The following is a 16,889-nucleotide window of genomic DNA, read 5'->3' as shown; positions in this document are numbered from 1 at the left end:
CGGCCGTAAGGCCTCCCGAACCGAAGTTGGAGTTTCCATGGTAAACTTGATTACTCTCAGAAACTTGTTCAAAGGAGAAAGATCTAACACCGGCCTCCACGCCCCCGAGGCTTTCGGCACTACGAAAAGTCTGCCGTAAAACCCCGGGGACCGCGCGTCCAAGACCTCCTCTATAGCTCCCTTGAGCAGCAGAGCCGAGACCTCCTCCTGGACCGCGTTCCGTGCCACCAAATCCTTTGGCGCCCTGCAGGGCGGGATTATCCTGACCAGGGGAGCCTTCTGCCCTGATCAGAGAAGCCGGAACCCCGAACACACTATCCCCGTGACCCACTTGCTGGCCACCAGTTGCAGCCAGGAAGAAAGGGCCCTGGACGGGCCGCCCGCTACAACTAGCGCGGGGGCCACCGGGATGTGTTGTTCGGGGAAGTTACATTGGGGGTGAGGCTTACGCCCCGACCCCCTGGAACCCTCGAAAGACTGACCCCTCTTAGGGTATGGAGCTCCGCGCCCCCTACCCCAGGAGGAGAAAGACTGCTTCTGGGCCTTTCCACCACCTGACGAAGACGTCTGAGGCTTAGCAGAAGAAAACGCCTGAGTCTGAGACTTGCCCTGAGGCTTCTGGAAGCCCTGTGAAGCCAAACGCGCGATCGCTACATCCCGCGCGTCCTGCGTCTCTTTCTGGAGGGCATCGAAAGACGCCTGCCCTAAGAGAGACCCCTCAGCAAAAGGGGAAACCTTCAGCCTCTCAATAGTCGCGGTGTCCCGAAATCTGGACCCCGCCAAGAAGGCTGATCTCCTTGAAAGAACTGTGTGAGTATACAGCCGGGCAGACAAAGCAACCTGTTCTCTAGTCACCTTGCCCAGAGTAGCCAGCAGTGTCGAAACATCTGTCGGCGACGCATCAAACCGAAATTCAAAAGGATCAAGAGATGTGGCAATCGATCTGGACAAAGACCTTTGCAGAGACTCCGACAAGGACGTGAGCTCCAGCAAAGACCTTCCAACTTCCTCCAAGGCTGAGAGAGAACCGTCAGTACATGGGACAACTCTATCCCTATTGTACCCATCTTCTCTCAAAGCAGCAAGTTCCGGCGTCACCGGAAGTGCCCCTGACGGCAGAGCAAAAGTGTCAATCAGACTCAAAGGATAAGGGTTGAGCTTGAACTTCGGAACACCGGAAGCTGCTCGAGCCCCAGGTTGAGCCAGCCAAGAGACAACGTCTTCCGGAGCATCGCCGTGCTGAACCAACAACGGCACCGCCGGTTTGCGTTTACCACACAAGACGTTCGCCATTTCATAGGCAATAGTTGACGATTCCCGGAAGCGGAAGCGAGGCCGTTGCTCCTGTGCACTCCGGAAATCGTCAAAAGCAGACCGAGGTGGGTGAAGCTGAGCCTTGTCCTTCACCACCCCTTCCGGAAAGTATCTGAACGCCGTTTCCGCCGCCAGCGCCACTGCGGCTGACAGCTTCACGGGCAAATTCAGTTGGGAATCCTCTACCACTGAGGCATCCCCGTCTTCCGCCCTACCCTCCGACTCGAGATCAAGCTCGGAGCCAGGAGGCAGAACATCAGACAGTTTATCGTCGGCAGAACCGACCACTTCCTGCCCCCCGGGCGGAAGAGGACTAAAACGGTCCCCGATATTCTCATAAAGAGACGTACGGAGGCGCTCGTCCTTTCGCTGCTCATAAGAACTCTCACGGCCTCCAACGCACGAGAGAGCCCCCTGAGCTCGCACACCGGCAAGCGGTGTAGACATACCTTGTACTGGTGTCACATTCAGGAGAGACACCAACTTGGTACCCCCATCCTGCGAAGCATGGACATCCGCCCGAGTCACAGTCGCCGAAGGCTTAGCGGAAGTCAAAGCCGGAACTGCAGGAGACTGCCGTACCTGTGCTAAGGAGAGAACATCAGAAACACCCGACGGAAGCGCTCGTAATTCCTCCCTAGTGGAAGATAATTCCGACGTTAGTGTCGAAACTTGAGCGCTCAAAGTCAACAATAAAGACGCAACTTCAGTTGGCGCTAACCCAGGGCAGCCATCTGAAGTTGAAGCAGAAGCAGAAGCAGAAGAAGAAGAAGCTTTGCCCGAAACACCACTCTTGCCAGAACGTAAACAAGCCTGACCGGAAGTTAAACTGACGTCTGCTAACACGGGAGATTTAACAGAAGTTGAATCGGAAGAAACAGACGCGGATTTTCCTGCACCCTTCTCTCTCCTCGAGCTTCGTTTAGGAGGCGAATCGTCAGGCACCTGCCTCGAACTAGGCTTCCTTTTAACGCTATCAACAAGCGCAGCCTCCGCCATAGCAAAATAACTCACGAAAAATTTCAAAGAAAAACAATTTCAGAAAAATTTCACAAGTACAAAACGAGCGACGAAAACGTCGCTAAAGTTATAACAAAACGGAAAGATCTCACCACACAGCTAGGTAAAGGTGAACAGATAGGCGACGACCAAGGGGAGATGCCAAAGCCAAGGACTATGGCGAAAAGCTGCAGACAGCAGGGGCGTACATCAGAAGCGTCCTTCCCAGTTGAACCGCTGAGAGAGAATGATACAAATGGCGGCGTATGCGCACGCATACGGATGTTGGACCGGACATCGGTCTGATATTATGGGATGGATCACTCTTTTTTAGGGTGGTCTCCCTTGTTACCAAGGGGAACGCGTACAGCGTTACCAGCACTGAACTAGAGTTAATTGCTATATGTGAGTTGGGTAATAATATGTAATTTAATTAAACATTACCAATAAAATAATCATCCTATCATGCAAGGCCTGGTCCTGATTCGTTCAGAGAAGGGTCAATAAACACATTTGATTTGCATACGTCATACATGCTCTTTAACATGCAGTTCACACTACCACACAGCAATTCGGATCACTGTACGCGACAAAGAAAAACATGCCAGCCTGTTTGTTTATTTCTCTTTATCTAACAGTAAAAACAAAAAAGTTACTATATACAACTGCTGTCTTTTTAAAAGTAATATAAGCTTATTGTGGCAAAAGTAAGGAGGATTCCATGGGACTTCTTCTTTGTTCATGGGCTGAAACTCTCATGTTCACTCATGTTTTTGCATGAGTGGATTTGTACGCGTTTGACCGTTTTTACCCCGCCATTCAGGCAGCCATACGTCGATTCCGGGGGAGGCATGCTGGGTATTTTCATGTTTCTACAACCCACAGAACTCTGACATGGATTACAGGATCTTTTTTGTGTGCACTTGGTCTTGTGCTTGTGTGTACACACCCAGGGAAGACACGAGCAGGTCTGCACATACGTTGACCTGGGAGATAAACAAATTCTCTACCCATAACCCACCAAACGGCTGCGGCCGGGATTTGAACTCATGACCTTCCGATTAGGAGGCCGATGTCTTATCCACTATGCCACTGCGCCCATCGAATCCTTGGGACAAAATACATATCACACTGCTCAAAGCTCACTCACAGACGCTCGCTCACAAACGGTCAATAAATCAACATGCACAACTGTCATCACACTGGAATGACTACTCACTTATATCCAACCAAAATCCACTTACAGCGATCATCTTGGCAACAAGGTTCTTGCAGAAGGTGATGCCCTGCGGCACGGCCTGTGCGCTCACCCGTTTCCCAATCACCTCCACCATCTCCCCCTTCAGCAGGCAACGCAGGCGCATCAGTTTGTCACGCAGGTGAGCGCTGTTCACTGCAGAAATGGCGTTCACCGGCGTGTTCACTGCTCGCTGGAGGTCGAAGCGCACCTTCTTCATCTGTTCGAAAAGGTTCTGATCATTGCAGACTGTTAGTCTCATGAACAACTACTACTGTCTGATCTCTCTCATTGTGATTTATTTTAACTTCTTTATCAAAGGGTACTGATAACTGCAAATTGTTAATCCTGTGAACCACAACCGTCTTATCTATTTTATTGATATTTGTTGTGTTGGCAAGACCTGGCTTCATCATAATCACATCCCCTGTGAACTTCGGCCACTAGAAAGCTTCATTTTTGAGTCAATCACACACAGACAAAAGTGTGTTCTCTTCACAACAACAAATAAAACTGGTAAGGAAGAAGTTATGTCCATTCAGCACTATTTCTTGTCAGAGTAAAGAAACAGAAGTTAAACATATGTCATTTGAGTACTACAAGACTAACATTTAAGTAAAATTATCATTAAAAATTAAAGCAAATAGTAACCACCAATCACTCTATACACACTAGCAATGAAATGCCGTAAAAAGCTGAAACTTCAGTCTCCTGATTTTTTTGGGCAGAAATTCAAGGATAATTCCTTCATCACATGGAAATATTTCAGGGATACCCAAGCTTATCATTGAAAAAAAGTACCTGCTGGTCTCCCACGAAGGGCTGAAGTGCAGCGTCCATCTGTGAAAGCAGTTTGACGTTGTCTGTATACACCTTGGCCACTGCTGCCAGCGCCCCCTCTGTGATGGAGAACATCATTATTTGATACCTTTATGTGGCCTCTGCCAAATTTTCTCTTTCTCACTCTCAGAATTACACAAAAACATCCTCTAGGCTTTCCATCAATGTTCAGATGGACACACATAATATTTACAACACATTGAATATTTTCCAGAAAATAGGGTGTGTTTTGGAACAATAATGTAACCTTGACTTAAACAAACTGTAAGAAGAAGGGTCGGAATAAAGGTCATGGAAGGCTGGTTCACCAACAAAGTACAATACTCAATGCAAGCACAAATCAATGGTCTTTGACCTGCTTTGCTTACTTTTAATCAACATACTTTCGGAATTTAAATTCTCATGATAATCTGCACAAAATGTAAGGTGAATGAAAGAAAGATGTTGAAACTTTACCAGGTACATGCACAGGCGCCAAAGATAGTTTGCCTGGAATACAGATCCTTTTTGGGGGGGAGGGGTAAGAAGACACAAGTGAAGGATTCACATCTAACATACAAATAATTTTCTTTCAGGTCAAAGTATCTTCTGCGCTATGTCAAGAAAGTTCTACTACTCAAGACTAAAATGCTGTGGGTGACAGCAATCATCTCATTTAACCGTACCTTCCCCTGCAGCTGCTGCTACAGACTGTGATGAAGGTGTCTGTCCTGTTTGGGGAGTTGGCTGCCCTTGAACTGCCTGGAAAACAAAATGTTTTGCTCCAAAACAATGTCAAACATTTTTTTCTGAACAAACGAATATGCAATCAGAAACTGTCGCACACACACACTTTCAGAAATCCGACATCAACAAGTAGAAGCAATGACATCTGTTGTCCTTTTGTCTATCTTGCAATAATGAAGGGATGCGACAAGAGTTGACGCCACGCCAAGCATGGCAGCAGTAAATCAGTAATCTCTAAATTGCATGTTTGGGGAAGAAAAAAGCATTGTATCGAACGGGCACGGGCACTGTATCGAACGGGCACTGCATAAGTGACAATGTGCTCTTCCAAAAAACATGCACATCAGACATCAGTATTTCCTGAGATTCCACGATCGTTTGGATTAACTGGCCAGTGCAATTGTGTACCTCATCATCCAGCGATACAACTCTTTCATAGCCCATGAAAAGACCTAAAGAGTTATTTCCGAATATTGTCGATTCTAATATGTATTTTGGTAACCGTTTCATCAGAAGGAAACAAATCGTCTATTCTATATATATATGTAATTTGGTTACCGTTTCATAGGAAGGTAACAGACGATAATGCTTAGAGGTCTCAATCTTCAACCAAGCCCAACAGAAGCTATCGTCATCCTCTCTCTTACATCTTCTTTGTCTTCATTCAAGGACAAGTTAGCAGGAACAATTCTTCTTCAACATGTGAAATTCTCAATCAATACAAAACGGGTGGAGAAACATTTGTTGATGGAGACAGGTTAATTTTCTTTTCTTTGATTCTAGCAGGTGTACATTCAAACATACCTAGTTCCCCCCCAAAATTGGCGTATGGCTGCATTAATGGCAGGGTAAAAACAGTTATACACGTAAAAACCCATTAGTGCAAAAAACACGAGAGTACGTGCGAGTTTCAGCCCATGAACGCAGAAGAAGAAACGTACCTGTGGTTGTGGTGCAGGAGCGGTTTGCTGTCTCTGTTGCTCCTCCTTGGCTTTCTTCTCTGCCTCCGCTGTAAAGGAGAAGAAGGGAAATATAAGAAGGGCCTTAACAGGTACACATCATTTCTGTGTCTGCTAGCCAAATGCAAAGGAAAATGATTAAAAAACAAGTCGCGTAAGGCGAAAATACAACATTTAGTCAAGTAGCTGTCGAACTCACAGAATGAAACTGAACGCAATGCAACGCAGCAAGACCGTATACTCGTAGCATCGTCAGTCCACCGCTCATGGCAAAGGCAGTGAAATTGACAAGAAGAGCGGGGTAGTAGTTGCGCTGAGAAGGATAGCACGCTTTTCTGTACCTCTCTTCGTTTTAACTTTCTGAGCGTGTTTTCAATCCAAACATATCATATCTATATATATGTTTTTGGAATCAGGAACCGACAAGGAATAAGATGAAAGTGTTTTTAAATCGATTTCGAAAATTTCTGTTTCTGTTCAAATAGGCAATACCGACATTCTTTTCTCACCATCAACTAGAAACCTTGGATTCACCCTTTCATCTGACATGACCCTTAACAAACATATATCTTTAGTCTGTAGAGCAGCTTATTTTGAGCTTCGTAAGATCAGCACCATTCGCCACACACTCTCCTCTCAAACAACTAACACTCTTGTCTGTGCCTTTGTTCTTTCTAAACTTGACTACTGCAACTCTCTTCTCTCTGGCTGTCCTCTGTACCTCCTGCATAAACTACAAAAAGTCCAAAACTCGGCAGCACGCCTCATTCTCAAAGCACGAAAACGAGATCACGCAACACCACTTCTTCACACACTGCACTGGTTACCTATTCAAGCCCGCATTGACTACAAACTGTCCACCCTCTGCTTTAACTTCTTTTCTGGCTCGTCTCCTGCTTACTTCTCTGAACTCCTCACCGTCTATTCTCCAGCAAGACAACTCCGTGCCTCTTCTGACTGTCGCATCCTTACCATTCCACACACCAAAACCAAAACATACGGACAACGCACTTTTACTTTCTGCGCACCCACACAATGGAATTCTCTCCCCTTTCACATCCGCCACTCTCAGTCACCCCAAGCATTCAAACGAGCACTTAAAACGCACCTCTTCAAGAAATACAACCCCTGATTTTGTTTTCTCAGTCCATCAGTAGGCTACATGTAGTGTATTTGTTGTTTTAGTGATAATGTATATGAGGCTTTGCCAAAAGGTGCTGGGGGGGTGCTTGGACATTTGTGACAAACTAAACCTTTTCAGTTGATTTTTTTTGGTGTTTTAAGTGATACATTAGTCTTTGATGAACACATTTGTGTAATAAAAGAATGGTTTGTGCATTTGGGAAATGTGTACGGTTTGATAATATGCCATAAAACGCCAATTTTGAGAAAAGCCACATGTGCAACAAAACTGACCACAGAAGCCATTAATATCATTTCATACAACTGGTAATGATTTATTTCTAGTAAACAGACCCTGCAGAAGCATTATCAGTCTTTAAAAGTACATTTGGAGCCAAATCTTGAATGCAGTGTCACGTAATGTCGCAAAACGCTCAAACATCATAAAAGTCAAAACTGATACTTTCTGCTAAGTAACCACAAGAAGTATAAACCCTAAAATAAAATATAACACTTCAACAGAAACACTGACACATGTTAAAAATATCCCTAAAAGTTGTTACAGTTTGCTCAAACTAGTTAAACATTGTTACGCATTATAGTAACATTGGATTTTATTCCATGGGTGACACCCTTAAGTCATTTCCTTGCGAGACGGAACGCCGTAAAGAGAGATGACGTCAAAAGCGTGACGTCAAAAAGGAAGAATGACACAGAGGAAAACACGAGGTTGGAAATGGTTATGATAGATCTCTACGCCTACACCGTATGAAAGATCATTAGATTTGCAAATTCATACGATGATTTCTATCAATAAAGACTTGAGATATTTGTCTTTTGTACTTCGCGTTAAAAGATGTATGGAAGAGTTGTTTTATTCAATTGTTTTGAGACACGTGCGAAGGCCTATATTCGTAGCGTAGAGTTTTACTTTGAGTCCATTCACCAAGATCAGTTGATTCTCGTTCCATTTTGGAGAACAATTCAAGTTTTTTTTCTCGGGAGTTATATTTCATCACAAACCTGAATTATGCAGGTAAGAAACTGCTAAAGTAGGAAAAAGGGAAGTAATAATATCGTTCTTCATTTCAGAAGTAGAGCGGCACATTTTCATCCCTACGTTCATCTGTTTTGTGTGTTTCAAAGGCGAAGCAGTTGGACGAAATCCAAAATTCCATTGTTTGTAAGTAACGGTCAGAATGATTAGATAGATGTTAGGCTCATAAAGCTGATGATAACATGTTGTTTTCACTTTGATCGACAGGTTTAGATGCTGTTTAGATGCTGTTTAGATGCTGGTTAGACGCTCGTGTAGATGCAAGCTGGAGATGAATCGGACGCCAACTGAGAGAGAGATGGAACCGTGTTAAAGAACTGATATCACCGTTCACTCCATCGCCGAGATATCCAGGGCATCATCATCGTCATTCACTTCATCGTCGAAGACGTCAAGGGCATCCTCAACATCGTTCGTCATATCATCAAGACATCAAGGACATCATCATCACCGTTGAACTCATCGTCAAGACATTAAACTTTAAAGACATCATCTTCATCACCGACGCCGTGTATAAACACTCCGTGAGCTTTACAGTCGCTCATTCGGCAAGATCAAACCTCTCACACCTGATCCTTGACCTGTAGTGCCGAGTACGTCGATGCATGAAGATGAGTAACCAAAATTAAAGCCGTTTTCACTCATTGTAGTTGTGTTCGTCCAGTTGCTTCCAGTGTTTATTCTTTCTGTCGATACATTTGAGTCTGTCTATCGTTCAATTAAGTTAAAAAGAACCACGCATATCACTAACTATAAAAGCGAACAGCCGCCAAATAATCATACCCTAGACAACATCAACAAAATTCGAGATTCAATCTTGAAAGAGCCGGACACGTGAAAATCCTTCCATCGGATTGTGACATATTGGTTGCCTCGTCCGGGATAGGCTATTTCGTTTAGATACATGTGAAGAAATTGTCTTGTGTGGTTTGTGTGTATTCATTGATCATTCATTAGTTAAGTAATTAGTATATGTTTATTTGTGTATTTATTTAAAGGAAAACTATAGTGTAGTATGGGTAAAAACTCACTGTAGATCACATCCTTAATGAAGGTAAACTAAGTAACACAACCTTACTGAAGGTAAAAACAAAATGTAACTCTCGAGGAAAACAAAACAAAACTGGGAAGTGAAAGTTAGATCACTTTCATCTATCTGTAGATCTAGTTCTAGCAGGTAGGATTAGTTGGCAACATTCTGTTGGGGAACGGCTCAAATTCCTTTCTAAGTAGAACCAACGAAACAAAAAGGAAGTCGAAATGGAGATATTTCGCAAAAACATTTTGAACTAGTTTATTTACGTTCACGCACATGGGAAAAGTCATTTGACTATTTGTGGTGACAGATTCAATGGACAGAGTCTGAGTATCTAGCTAATAAACTATTCATAATATTGAAGATCACGGATACTTTCTTAGTGTTGAAATTAGCTACTTCAATTAGTTCTAAGAAATTTTCTGGATAGAAACCGTGGGATCTTTATATACGTTGGATTACGTATGGTGATAGACTAGAGTGATAATACTGGGAGTCGAGCCGCAGTTGTATTGACCACTCTAGGTCACAGAACGAATGTTTACGAGTTGACAGTAACATTGTTCAGTTACAGTTTGTAATAACTGATTTTTTCCATAAATGCGAAGTAGGTTCGAGATAGTCTGTGATGAGATAAATTCCATTCACAGTACCCGATATAGAAACTTCGCACGTCCTCAAATTTGGAGTGAAGGCGTGTGGTGAGACTGACGTAGAAAGCCAGACAGGTAAGATGGCTACTTCAGTGGATGCAGCCCTGGAAGCGACGAGGATTTTGATGGATAAAGGGAAGTTACTTGGTTTGGAGGGATCTGAGTTGCGTGATTTTGTTCTGGAATGTGAGCGTGAGAATGGTGAGCGTGCGGAACGTGCACGTGAACGTGCTGAACGTGCGGAAATTGCTGAACGTGAACGTGCCGACACTGAACGTGAACGTGAACGCGCCGACGCTGAACGTGAACGTGAACGCGCCGACGCTGAACGTGAACGTGAACGTGCCGACCGTGTTGAACGTGAAAGAGAAGAACGCGAGCAACAAACTCGACTCGAGGAGTTGAGGATTCAGGTCGAATTAGCTCGCGCAACAAACTCACGCGATCGCGGAGGCGATGAAGAAGAAGGAAATCAGAACAATAACAATCACAGAAATCATAGACCTCGCGATACCGATAACTACCAACCGAAGTTACCATTCCTCGAAGACAAAGACGATGTAGAAGCGTTTCTTCTACAATTTGAACGTCATGCTGAAGCATCACACTGGGACCCTAACACTTGGTCTGTACGTTTGTCCGCACTGCTAAAAGGTAAAGCACGCACTGCTTACACCAAGATGAAAGTCGCTGATGCACGCGACTACGCCTTGCTCAGAAAGACTTTGCTGGAAAGATTTCAGATTACTGCGGAAACATACAGACAAAGATTCAGAAACACACGGAAAGAAAACGCTGACTCGTACAAAGAGTTCATTACTCAGATTTCCTTGTTCCTCGATCGCTGGGTTGAAATGTCCAATATCGGAGAAAGTTTCGATGATTTCAAAGACCTCATACTGACGGAACAAGTGTATGAAAGTATGCCTACTGAACTCGTCACGTACGTGAAGGATAGAAAACCAAACAACATTGATGACGTGATCGACACCGTAACTCTCTACGAAGAAAACCGACCCAAAGAAAGCCGTAGACATGGGAAGAAACCTGAAGAGAGAGGACACAAGGCAGCACACGGGACGAATTCCACAAACAAGGACAAGGACGAAGGAAATAAAAGCAGAACCAGCGTCAAATGTTTCAGATGTGGAAAATTGGGCCATTTCAAGAAGGATTGTCGCCAGCCTCCGAAAGATGAATCAGCCAGTGCCGCATTTCAAGACGAGAATGACGTCGAGGGGAATGCGACACATGATCAACTGTGCGACAAATGTGTTCACAAGAAATTCACCAAACTGTCCCAAATCGTAGTTGAAGGCCAGGTAGTCACTGCTTTCCGCGACACCGGAAGCACCTCTACGATTGTTGATTCCAAACTAGTACCAGCTAGCAAGATTACTACGCGCACAAAAGAAACGTCTTTGGCGAAGAAATCAGTGAAAGAGAAACTATCGGTCGCACACGTTTACATGGACACGCCGTACTTCGTGGGAGAAACCGAAGTTAGCGTCATGGAGAATCCTGTCCATCCTGTGTTGATTGGAAACTCGATGGGTGTAGGATCGGAGAAAATCGAGACACCTGTATATCCAGTCCGTGAGACCGTAATCCCTGAAACCACTGCAACAGCCGTTACCCGAGGACAAGAAAAACGTGAAGAGGAGGGGAATGCGTCAATTCCCAGTTTTCCTATGGAAGGAAAGATCTTCACCGTTGCTGATCTAAAGAGAGAACAGCAAGACGACAAAAGCCTTGAGAAATTACATGTGTTGGCACGAACGAATGTAACTCGAGGGCGAGTTCAGTTCATCTATGACAAGGACGTGTTATATCGCCAATACAGTGACAAGCAAGGAAAGGACCACCGACAAGTAGTAGTACCTCACAAGATGCGAGCGAAGGTATTGTCCACCGGACACGATACGGCGATGTCGGGCCATCTCGGACAGAAGAAATCAAGAGAACGGATTTGGCAAGAATTTTTTTGGCCGGGGATCGTGGGTGACATCAAACGCTACTGCAGTTCTTGTGACGTGTGCCAACGTACTATGCCAAAAGGACGGACGAGGAAGGTACCTCTGGGAAAGATGCCTCTGATTGAAACTCCGTTCAAGCGTGTAGCCGTTGACATAGTAGGACCAATCAAACCCATGTCTGAGACAAAGAAGCAGTATATCCTAGTGATGGTGGATTTCGCGACCAGATATCCTGAAGCTGTTGCTCTCAAAGACATAAAGGCAGAAACCGTGGCTGACGCGCTATGGACATTCTGGACAAGATTGGGACTTCCAGAAGAAGTATTGACCGACAACGGAACGCAGTTCACCAGCGAGTTGATGACTCAAGTCAACCAACTGCTCGCAATCAAGGGATTGACAACTTCACCTTGGCATCCTCAATGCAATGGTGTTGTAGAACGTTTCAATGGAACTTTGAAAGCGATGCTCAAGAAGATGACTTTTGAACAACCGACCAAGTGGGACCAGTACTTGCCAGCACTACTGTTCGCATACCGAGAAGTTCCCCAAGATTCACTTGGATTTTCTCCTTTCGAACTTCTGTATGGGCGGACAGTGCGTGGACCAATGCAAGTATTGCGTCAACTGTGGACGGAAGAAGAAAGCAACGACGAGATACGCACGACGGCTGAACATGTTATTGATCTGCGAAATCGCATTGAAGAAACGTGCAAGATCGCCCGCGACCATCTCGCCAAGTCAGCAATACGACAAGCTCACTTCTACGACAAGAAGACGAAGAAGAGAGAACTCATTGTCGGCACCAGAGTTTTGCTTCTACTGCCAACGAAACACAACAAGCTAGAACTTGCATGGAAGGGACCATACGTGATCGAGGAGCAGATCAACTCATTTGATTACAAGATCAAAGTGGGTCGCCAAACTCGTGTCTATCACATCAACCTTTTGCGAGAGTACCATGAACGAGAAATGATCGCGGAACCAGAGAAACTTCCAGAAGAAGTGGTGGAACAGAGCGCGATAGTCGTCGAAGATCTGGAAGAACAAGATGACGAAATATTCGCCAACATGGGACCTGATCCCAGCATACTCATTCCGTCTACAAAACGTACCGAGAATGAGAAAGATGTACATGTAGCTGACACATTGACGGCAAGACAACAACGTGAAGTCAGAGACGCATGTACAGAATTCAGCGCATCGTTGACTGATGTACCAAAAGCTACGACTCTAGAAATCTGCAACATCAAGATGACTGACGATCGACCTGTGTACGTGAAACCACGACCCATACCTCATGCGTTAGTGGACGTGGTGGAACGTGAAGTGAAGGAGATGTTGGATTTGAAGGTTATCGAACCAGCCACTTCACCCTACAACGCTCCGATAGTGATCGTGAAGAAAGCACAGGGGAAAGCAGTGCGTTTCTGCAATGATTTCAGAGAAGCAAATAAAGTCATCGAGAACGACGCTGAACCAATCACAGATGTGGAACATCTATTCTCTGAACTCGCCGATGCACGATACTTCAGCAAGTTGGACTTGACCAAAGGATATTGGGCGATTCCCATCAAAGAGGAAGACCGAGACAAGACAGCGTTTACGACCTCATTAGGGCAAATGAGGTGGATCAACATGCCATTTGGATTGAAGACCGCGGGCAGCGTTTTCAATCGGATGATGCGGAAGCTCCTGGGTCCTCTCAATCGCAAAGACGTCTACCATTTCATGGATGACATCCTGATCGCAACTGCAACATGGGAACAACACATTGAAGCGATCAAGGCCGTCCTGAAAGCCCTGAAAGACGCCAACCTTGCAGCGAAACCCTCCAAGTGCTACTTCGGATATGAACAACTGCAGTATCTGGGACATGAGATCGGAAGAGGGAAGAGATGGCCTGTCGACGACAAGGTCGACAAGATACAAAAGGCTCAACCTCCTACCACCAAGAAGGAACTGAGAGCTTTTTTAGGTCTGACCGGTTTTTATAGGATTTACGTCCCGGCGTATTCCTCGATCGCAGCACCACTGACAGACAAGACCAAAAAGCAAGAACCGGAAAAGGTCAAGTGGACTCCTGCCTGTCAGGTGGCGTTCGACACACTGAAAGCCAAGCTAGCTGAACAACCGATCATCCAGATGCCAGACCATACACTCCCATACATCCTCAGAACTGATGCTTCAGACAAAGGAATGGGAGCTGTTCTACTTCAAGACAAGGGAGAAGGTCTGCAGCCGATCGCGTATGCCAGCAAGAAGCTGTCAGAGACAGAACAGAAATATGCCACCGTAGAGAAAGAATGCTTAGCGACCGTCTGGGGAATCCAGAAATTTGAGCGTTATCTCTACGGAAGACATTTCATACTGGAGACGGACCATCAACCTCTTCAGTATCTACAGCGGATGAAACCAACCAATGCCAGACTGATGCGCTGGGCACTGCAACTTCAACCGTACGTCTTCACCGTGAAGATCATTCCCGGCAAAGACAACATTGGAGCAGACTACCTCAGCCGTGCTACCATGAACTGAGGGAGACCATGGCAATGGTCGTCACAACTCAGAGATACTACCTGATTGTGAAGGGAATTCTGATCATAGATCCACGGAAACAATTAGTAGAATGTTATACACATATAGTATTAATGTAACTATTATGCATGTTCATAGATTATATAAAATCTTCCTTTCCAAGGGCGTGTGTTACGCATTATAGTAACATTGGATTTTATTCCATGGGTGACACCCTTAAGTCATTTCCTTGCGAGACGGAACGCCGTAAAGAGAGATGACGTCAAAAGCGTGACGTCAAAAAGGAAGAATGACACAGAGGAAAACACGAGGTTGGAAATGGTTATGATAGATCTCTACGCCTACACCGTATGAAAGATTATTAGATTTGCAAATTCATACGATGATTTCTATCAATAAAGACTTGAGATATTTGTCTTTTGTACTTCGCGTTAAAAGATGTATGGAAGAGTTGTTTTATTCAATTGTTTTGAGACACGTGCGAAGGCCTATATTCGTAGCGTAGAGTTTTACTTTGAGTCCATTCACCAAGATCAGTTGATTCTCGTTCCATTTTGGAGAACAATTCAAGTTTTTTTTCTCGGGAGTTATATTTCATCACAAACCTGAATTATGCAGGTAAGAAACTGCTAAAGTAGGAAAAAGGGAAGTAATAATATCGTTCTTCATTTCAGAAGTAGAGCGGCACATTTTCATCCCTACGTTCATCTGTTTTGTGTGTTTCAAAGGCGAAGCAGTTGGACGAAATCCAAAATTCCATTGTTTGTAAGTAACGGTCAGAATGATTAGATAGATGTTAGGCTCATAAAGCTGATGATAACATGTTGTTTTCACTTTGATCGACAGGTTTAGATGCTGTTTAGATGCTGTTTAGATGCTGGTTAGACGCTCGTGTAGATGCAAGCTGGAGATGAATCGGACGCCAACTGAGAGAGAGATGGAACCGTGTTAAAGAACTGATATCACCGTTCACTCCATCGCCGAGATATCCAGGGCATCATCATCGTCATTCACTTCATCGTCGAAGACGTCAAGGGCATCCTCAACATCGTTCGTCATATCATCAAGACATCAAGGACATCATCATCACCGTTGAACTCATCGTCAAGACATTAAACTTTAAAGACATCATCTTCATCACCGACGCCGTGTATAAACACTCCGTGAGCTTTACAGTCGCTCATTCGGCAAGATCAAACCTCTCACACCTGATCCTTGACCTGTAGTGCCGAGTACGTCGATGCATGAAGATGAGTAACCAAAATTAAAGCCGTTTTCACTCATTGTAGTTGTGTTCGTCCAGTTGCTTCCAGTGTTTATTCTTTCTGTCGATACATTTGAGTCTGTCTATCGTTCAATTAAGTTAAAAAGAACCACGCATATCACTAACTATAAAAGCGAACAGCCGCCAAATAATCATACCCTAGACAACATCAACAAAATTCGAGATTCAATCTTGAAAGAGCCGGACACGTGAAAATCCTTCCATCGGATTGTGACAAACATGTTGTTGTAGGTGTCACGTGTTACAAAAATATTGATGGACATGAAAATATTCATAATATTTGAAATAACAACCAGAATGTTATACATACACTAACTTTTCATTTACAATCTAAAGATTAGGTTATTTATGGAATATGAAAACAGAAACAATATCAAAACATGTTAAAAGCAAGTCATAACAGCATTCTACGTGTCACATGTTACACTGTGTGAGTGGACATGAAATTATTCAAAATGTTATAAATGACAACTGTGATATTAAATAGACCTTTAGGATACATTCATATTTTGAAGATTAGGTAATTATGGAACATCAAAGCACCACAAAAAAAGTAACATCATGTTCAAAACAGGTCAAATCTGCGTTCTACCTGTCACGTGTTACATGGAGTCAGTGGACATGAAATCAATGAAAATGTCAAAAATAACTACAATATTCAAACAGACATTTAGAATACAGTTTTAACCTAATGTCTATGTACATCTGGAACAAGGTTCTCAATCAAATCGAATTTTTTTAATTAGTTGTACGTAAAATCCTAGCAAAATCCAAATTTAAAAAAAAAAAACTTTGATTTTTTTTTTATGTTGGGGAGGGGGGGGGGGTGGTGTTAAAACAATCTCATGAAAATATTCCTTCCCCCTGCTAACCCAAAAGCATTTTTTCAGCTTTGGCTACAATATTTACAAGGACATAAATGTCTCCTCCTAAATCGTTGCACGGATATGAACGTATCCTCCTGAATCGTAACACGGATATTAACAAAAACAGAGGATCGAATTTTTCTTCAATCAAATTTGCCTCCAAAAGTAGCAAGCAGTTGTATATAGGTTACACAATATGCAAGATAATCAGAACTCGGAGTGTGTAAGCTATTTATCCCATTACTCCGACGTTTTCATTAAAAACACTTACTTTTTCCACT

General features: G+C 44.0%; 2 protein-coding genes across 2 annotated transcripts in view; one reads left to right on the top strand and one right to left on the bottom strand.

The window, feature by feature from the left end:
* The window catches only part of LOC138975765 (mRNA export factor GLE1-like), a 28,448-nt gene that overhangs the window by 6,049 nt on the left and 5,510 nt on the right, over positions 1 to 16,889 (bottom strand). Inside the window, exons 3-6 of the mRNA XM_070348516.1 lie at positions 6,058 to 6,125; positions 5,056 to 5,131; positions 4,352 to 4,449; positions 3,558 to 3,770 (exon numbers count right to left, since the gene is read on the bottom strand). Coding sequence (XP_070204617.1) covers positions 3,558 to 3,770; positions 4,352 to 4,449; positions 5,056 to 5,131; positions 6,058 to 6,125 — 455 coding nt within the window. The remainder of the gene's footprint in view (positions 1 to 3,557; positions 3,771 to 4,351; positions 4,450 to 5,055; positions 5,132 to 6,057; positions 6,126 to 16,889) is intronic.
* On the top strand, positions 7,797 to 14,457 carry LOC138976902 (uncharacterized). The gene has a single exon (XM_070349796.1). The coding sequence runs from the start codon at positions 10,024 to 10,026 to the stop codon at positions 14,455 to 14,457; it is 4,434 nt and encodes a 1,477-aa protein (XP_070205897.1). The 5' UTR covers positions 7,797 to 10,023.

Source organism: Littorina saxatilis, linkage group LG9 (genome assembly GCF_037325665.1).
Source record: "Littorina saxatilis isolate snail1 linkage group LG9, US_GU_Lsax_2.0, whole genome shotgun sequence".
Lineage (NCBI taxonomy): Eukaryota > Metazoa > Mollusca > Gastropoda > Littorinimorpha > Littorinidae > Littorina > Littorina saxatilis.
The sequence above is the reverse complement of the archived record's forward strand: the minus strand, read 5'-3'. Positions and strand labels throughout refer to the sequence as shown.

Excerpts from the sequence above, each read along its gene's own strand:
- LOC138976902 (XM_070349796.1), top strand. The coding sequence starts at position 10,024 with ATGGCTACTTCAGTGGATGCAGCCCTGGAAGCGACGAGGATTTTGATG.